This window comes from Xenopus tropicalis, chromosome 1 (genome assembly GCF_000004195.4).
Source record: "Xenopus tropicalis strain Nigerian chromosome 1, UCB_Xtro_10.0, whole genome shotgun sequence".
NCBI lineage: Eukaryota > Metazoa > Chordata > Amphibia > Anura > Pipidae > Xenopus > Xenopus tropicalis.
Genome location: NC_030677.2, coordinates 201284916 through 201290915, shown reverse-complemented (window position 1 = coordinate 201290915; position 6000 = coordinate 201284916). Strand labels below are relative to the sequence as shown.

At 41.6% G+C, this 6000-nt stretch overlaps 1 protein-coding gene across 1 annotated transcript in view; it reads right to left on the bottom strand.

The window, feature by feature from the left end:
• Positions 1 to 1213: 1213 nt before the first annotated feature.
• The window catches only part of ccbe1 (collagen and calcium binding EGF domains 1), a 188185-nt gene continuing 183398 nt past the window's right edge, over positions 1214 to 6000 (bottom strand). Inside the window, exon 11 of the mRNA XM_002936675.5 lies at positions 1214 to 2116. Within this exon, the coding sequence (XP_002936721.3) occupies positions 1883 to 2116 (234 nt within the window). The 3' untranslated portion in view covers positions 1214 to 1882. The remainder of the gene's footprint in view (positions 2117 to 6000) is intronic.

Below are 6000 nucleotides of genomic sequence, written 5' to 3'. Positions count from 1 at the left end.
AATTCTGTCCCCTAGCTGCTGATTTACCTGTTGGGCCGGTCAAATACTGCCCAGTTGGTGACCCTAGTCCTACATAAGTCTGAAACCGCAGGAAGAGTCAGTAGCGCTGACACAGAAGCTAAGGCAACACAAAGCAAGATGAAAATAATGATACATTCAGGGCTTAATTCCTCCATTAGACATATACAACAGGAGAATAAAACACAGAAATTGATATGGACACAAGATCAAAAATGCATTTTTGTTCACATTTCACAGGAAATGAATGGAGATTGCGGCTCTTTTATTCTCCTCCATCCCGTTTCCATAAGATAAATGCCCAGCAACCCCGCTAGCCATAGAGAAGAAAGGTCCCTTAATGTAAATATACGTAAGCAATGACATGCGTTTAATCCCGTTACACAAGCGAGGGCAGGAAAGTGATATTGGGGTGGAGAAAAAGATGGGCATACGGACTAAGGCAAGTAAGATCCTGACGTTTGTGCTTGAACAGCAGCTAAGGCACCGCAGGTTAAAGGAAACGTAAACCTTTAAAACTAAACAATGTAAAATGTCTTACTTTTTGGATGGTTGTCAAGTTAATAGCCATTTTTAAACTCCCAATATAATGAATTTAAAACCACAGCACCACCTGCTGGTCACTTTATCCAACTGCCTACAGTCGGCCGAAACTTAAACCCTGAAACAGGAAACCTCTTGTCATGCTTCGCTGCTTAGAACTGACTAGAGAAACATAGGATGCCTTTTCTCTGCTCACTAACTTCATTTTCTAAGCAGCGCAACATCACAAGACGTTCCTTTTCTCAAGAGATTCATTTTCAGACAAATGACAGCCAAAATGACCAGCAAGTGTTATCTATTGGGAGGGTTTTCATTTAATATGATAAAGAATGGGTAATTTTAAGCAACTTTTCAATTACTCTTCATTTTTTATCTGTTATAGTTTTTGAATTATTTGCCTTCTTCTTCTGCCTTTTTTTTCGGCTTTCAAATGGGGGTCACTGACCCCGGCAGCCAAACTATTGCTCTGTAAGGCGAAAGTTTTATTGTTATTGTTACTTTTCATAACTTATATCTCTATTCAGCCCCTCTCCTATTCATATATCGGTCACTCTCTCAAATCACTCCCTGGTAACTAAGGTAAATTGAACCCTAGCAACCAGATCTGTTGAAATTCCAAACTGGAGAGCTGTGGAATTTAAAAATTGGCAATAATAAAAAATGAAGACCAATTGCAAATTGTTTTAGAATAACATTCTCTACATCATACTAAAATTTAATTAAAATGTGATCAACCCTTTTAAAGCATTACTGATACATGGGAAGCTGTTGAGAGGGTTTTTATTTTCCCCCTATACCATTGCTCTTCTGCGGGACCCCACAGCACTCACTCCTGCTCAGACCCCCTAGAGACAGCTCTGTCTGTACAAACACCCTTTACTTCTGGCTACAACCATGTTGGTCCATTACTTTGAATAAAATGACAATATTGACCTCTTATTCCTTGTGGTTTGGAATATAATGGTGCGTATTCTAGTCCGGCATCATATACTGGATCATCTGCCAATATTTCTTTCCCAAATACATCACTTTAGGGGCCATATTTATGGTTGGGTGTCATTTTCCAGTTTTGTGCTTTGCCTTTAGCCTCTGGCCAATGGGAGCTGTGGATTTTGAAGATTCCAAAGTGGCATTTTCGCTGCATTTTTCCGAGGAGCCTGTTTTGCAATGGAGAAGCAACATAATAGTACAAAATAATAATATTAATAACAATAAATTCAAAAGTCAAAAATAGATACTCTTTACATTTTTCAGTGCATCTTTTTTTTTTATACATTGAGAAAAAAAAATATAAAGTTATTTCCATGTGGATGAGCGGCAGTTAATGGCGGCTGTTTTTGTCTGTTCGTAGGTTCTTTGATACAGTTCTGTGTTTGTAGTCCTCTCCTGAACCCAAGTCCACAGACTCATGATGGTTTGTAAACTCGTGAGGTAAAGGAAACTCTTCGGCTGAGGAATGCGTCCTGCGCCCGAAGACTTTGTCCTGTAATTCGGCAATGTCATTCCTTATGTCGGCCATCATTAGGAGCAGGAAGTCGAAGGAACCAGGTGGGCCCTGCAGAGGGGAATATAGAAATGGCTACATTAGAGCTTCATGTTGTGCCCAACGCTGTAATGTTCAGGTTCGCTTACCTTATTAAAATTGGGGTACACTCAACATTTAAAAAATACAAAGAGGGACAAACAAAATGGCAGCCATAGCGCAGGAAATGTATTTGATTACGCCCATTTTTTTACCACAACCCCTAAACACTCCTATTTTACAACATTTGGCAGGTGATGTAAAGTTTGAACACATTTCTGGGGGTTTTGTTTTATGTGAGGGAAATGAGGGACTTTTCAATAAGAATCCGGGACTGCGGGTTAAAATCAGGACTGTCCCTTGAAAATTGGGACAGTTGGGAGGTATGGGGTTGGTGTAAAGGGCAAAATGGGGCAGCAAGGAGGGCTTTTAAAGAATCTGTGGAACGTGGTGAAGGCCTGGTGTGGTGGGACAGTGAAGGGTGGAAAATTGGCCTGGGGGGCAGGAATGCAGGAAAGAGCCCAATGAGGTAAAATTTTGGGCCAGAAATGCTGGGTGGTTGATAATATTCCATTAAATGCTGGGGCGACACTGTGTCTGAAATCCTGCAGCAGTGTATTTGTCATGGAATGCCGGGGTCACACTGTGTTATGAAATACTAGGGCTGCGGAGAAGGGAAACTATCCCCCAAACAATGTAGGTCTCTATATAAATATATCACATAAACAGCTCATATGTAAACCCTGCTTCATCTAAATAAACCATTTTCATATAAATATACTTTTTTAGTAGTATGTGCCATTGGGTAAATAGGAAACTGCCATTTTATGTACTAAGGGCCGCCCCCTGGGATCATAGGATTCACAGTGCACACAAACAAGCCAAGGCACACATACATGCTAGGCCCCATCAGCCAATGAATGGGCAGAGTTCTGCCTTTTGCCACCACACCCCATAAAAATCTGGGGGAGGGATTTGGTGTATCAAGGGTACTTTAAGTGGTGGCACACAGAAAGGGATCATAACTAACTTGTGTTTTATCTCCCTCCCTAAGTTTTTCTAGGTTAATATAAGCATGAAATACTGCTTAGCCGCAGGAGAGAGGCGGCAATGCGGACCCTATATGGTGGTTGGCAGGCCCTGGAATTGTGTGGGGGCAACCGCTGGGCAGGGATTCTGCTTTCTGGCCTTGAGGATAAACCAAGTGAAGCCCATTTTAACGGAAGGGCAACCACTGAGGTGCTCACTGGCACTGGTTCTGCTTCCGGGTCGAGTATCCCTACAGGAGAAGCCCAAATGTGTTTTCAGAGGGGCAACCACTGAGGGGCTCACTGGCACTGGTTTTGCTTCCAGGCAGGAATCCCAACAGGAGAAGCACATATATGTCTACTATGACAACTGGTGGTGGGCCTGCCCATTTGCAAATTGTGTTCTCCCTTAAATGGGAAATTCTACCAGTGCTTGAGGAGATCCTGAAAGCGGAGAACCAAAGATATTGAAGAATATGATCAAGTTCTAAAGAAGATTAGGTTACAGTAACAGGGACAATGCAAGGGGCAGTTCTTTGTTGTTAGAAGGTTTAACATTTAGGCATTTAACGCAACAGATACATGATCTTCATACTATAAAGCCTGCTCACTTGAAGAAAAAGAGGACAATATTATTTTACTTGGAGTCTGGTTCCGTTTAGGTACTTAGAGCAGAACAATGGGAGAAAATAAGGGAATTTGTAGAAATATGGTGGAATATAAAGAGCAATCACATCAACATCCTGACACATATGTACTCCATAACACGTGTTAAGCTGTCTAAGCTGGGCCCAGGACTCCTGCCAAACTTTGATCTTTGAAGATGGGTGTGACCATGTTGGCAAAGCCCTTCACATTTGCTGGACCCGCCCTAGGGTGTTATGGAAATCAGTACGAACTTAAACAAAATATACAGCTAATAGGGATGGATTTTGGATGCCTCAACCATCTTTCCGCTACCCTTATCGTTACCTTTGTCTTTATTCACTCTTGGTAAATGAATACCCTTCTCAATGCTCAGACCACAGACTAGAGAACCTGCCAGCATCACGGAACTTGCCAACTTCCAAAAGCTGGTGTTGTTCCAGGCTCTGTTATATATCTTTGAAAAGAGATGTTTGGCAGATACAAGCTATAGATCGCGAAAAAGCCCTGCAATAAGCACAGGAATTTTGGGATGAGGCTGCCATCATTTACAGGTGTTTTGAGCCCAGCTGCTTTCCCTGAGAAGATGCAGGAATCAAAATGTTCTTCTTGAAACAGGGGCATCAAGGGCCACATCATGTGACCACCTATGCTGTCTTTGCTTGTGATAAGGAAATGTTTATGCAGGTTCATTACCATGGTTCAGTAAAATGAATTATGATTGGTTTATAGCAGTAATCCCCAACCTGTGGCTCATAGGCAACATGTTGCTCACCATCCCCTTTGAGTGGCCTCAAACTAGATACCCATTTTAAAATTTCTGGCAGCTTGGAGACAATTTTTAGAAGCCCAGAGACACAGTTTTACTCCAAGCAGAGCCTCCAGCAGGCCACATGGGGCTACCAAATAGCCAATCACAGCACTTATTTGGCATCCCCAACGATTTCTTTCATGCTTGTGTGGCTCCCCACAACTTTTTACATCTGATTGTGGCTCATAGGCGGATTTTCAATAAGGCTAGGGGGGGCTAAGCCTCCCCAAACCTGCTTTGGCACCTTAAAAAAAAACAAAAAACATCTCGCTTTGTTTCTGCACTATGCGGGAAATCTTCTCCTGTTCCTGCAAGCTCCGATTCTGCTGTAATCAGCTGTGCTCTGATTGGATCTTTCTTCTTGTGGATTCCCCAATCAGAGCACAGCTTTCTTGACAGACAGTAAAATTGACCAATCAAGGCACAGATGCACACAGGGCTCGGGAGATATTACAAACTGAAGGCAGTGCAGAATTGAAGCCTGAAAAGAAGGATCTGCAGGCTGTAACTTTACCTGAGAACCAACTCTGAACTTGCTGCAGATTTCATCCCACAGGTACTATACTGTATGTGTTCTAAAGGCTGAATCACTGGCTGAAATTAAATTGTGTTTTGTCACCTGACATCTATAATATCCCTATCCCCTACACTAACAGATGGAGGGTAAGTTAACTCTTTCCCCCTGAAAAAGCTCATTGTGCTTTTATATATTTGTTGTTTTTGTTCTTTTCACTTACTATTTTTTTTTACTTTTGTCATTGTTTTGTTCATTTCTAGTTACAGTGGGGCCAATGTTGTGTATCAGTGCCAGTGTTATAGTGCCAGGGCCTGAATATCTGCCATCTGTACCCACTGCCTCTCACTGTATATAATGTGCTGGTTTTGTAAACACAGACTGTGTCTCACTGTATATAATGTGCTGGTTTTGTATATACAGAGCCTGGGTTGTCAGTACCCACTGCCTCTCTAAAAAACTTAGACACATCTAAAGAGGAGGTTCCCTTCTAAGTTGAGTTTTATTTATTATGTTACAGAATGGCCTATTCCTAGCAACTTTGCAATTGGTCTTCCTAATTTATTTTTTTTGATAGTTTTTGAATAATTTGCCTTTCTCTTCTGCCTCTTTCCAGCTTTCAAATGGGCATCACTGACCCCGGCAGCCAAAAAGTATTGCTCTGCGAGGCTACAGTTTTATTTTTCCATGCAGACCCCTTAACTATTCATATTCCCATCTCTTGTTTAAACCACTACCTGGTTGCTAGGGTAAATAAGACCCTAGCAACCAGATAGCTGCTGAAATACCAAATGGAGAGCTGAACAGAGAGCTGAACAAAAAAGCTTAAATGGAGAACTAAACAGAGAGCTGAAAAAAAGCTAGATAACTGAAAAACCATTAAAAATAAAATAGGACCAATTGCAAATTGTCTCAGAAT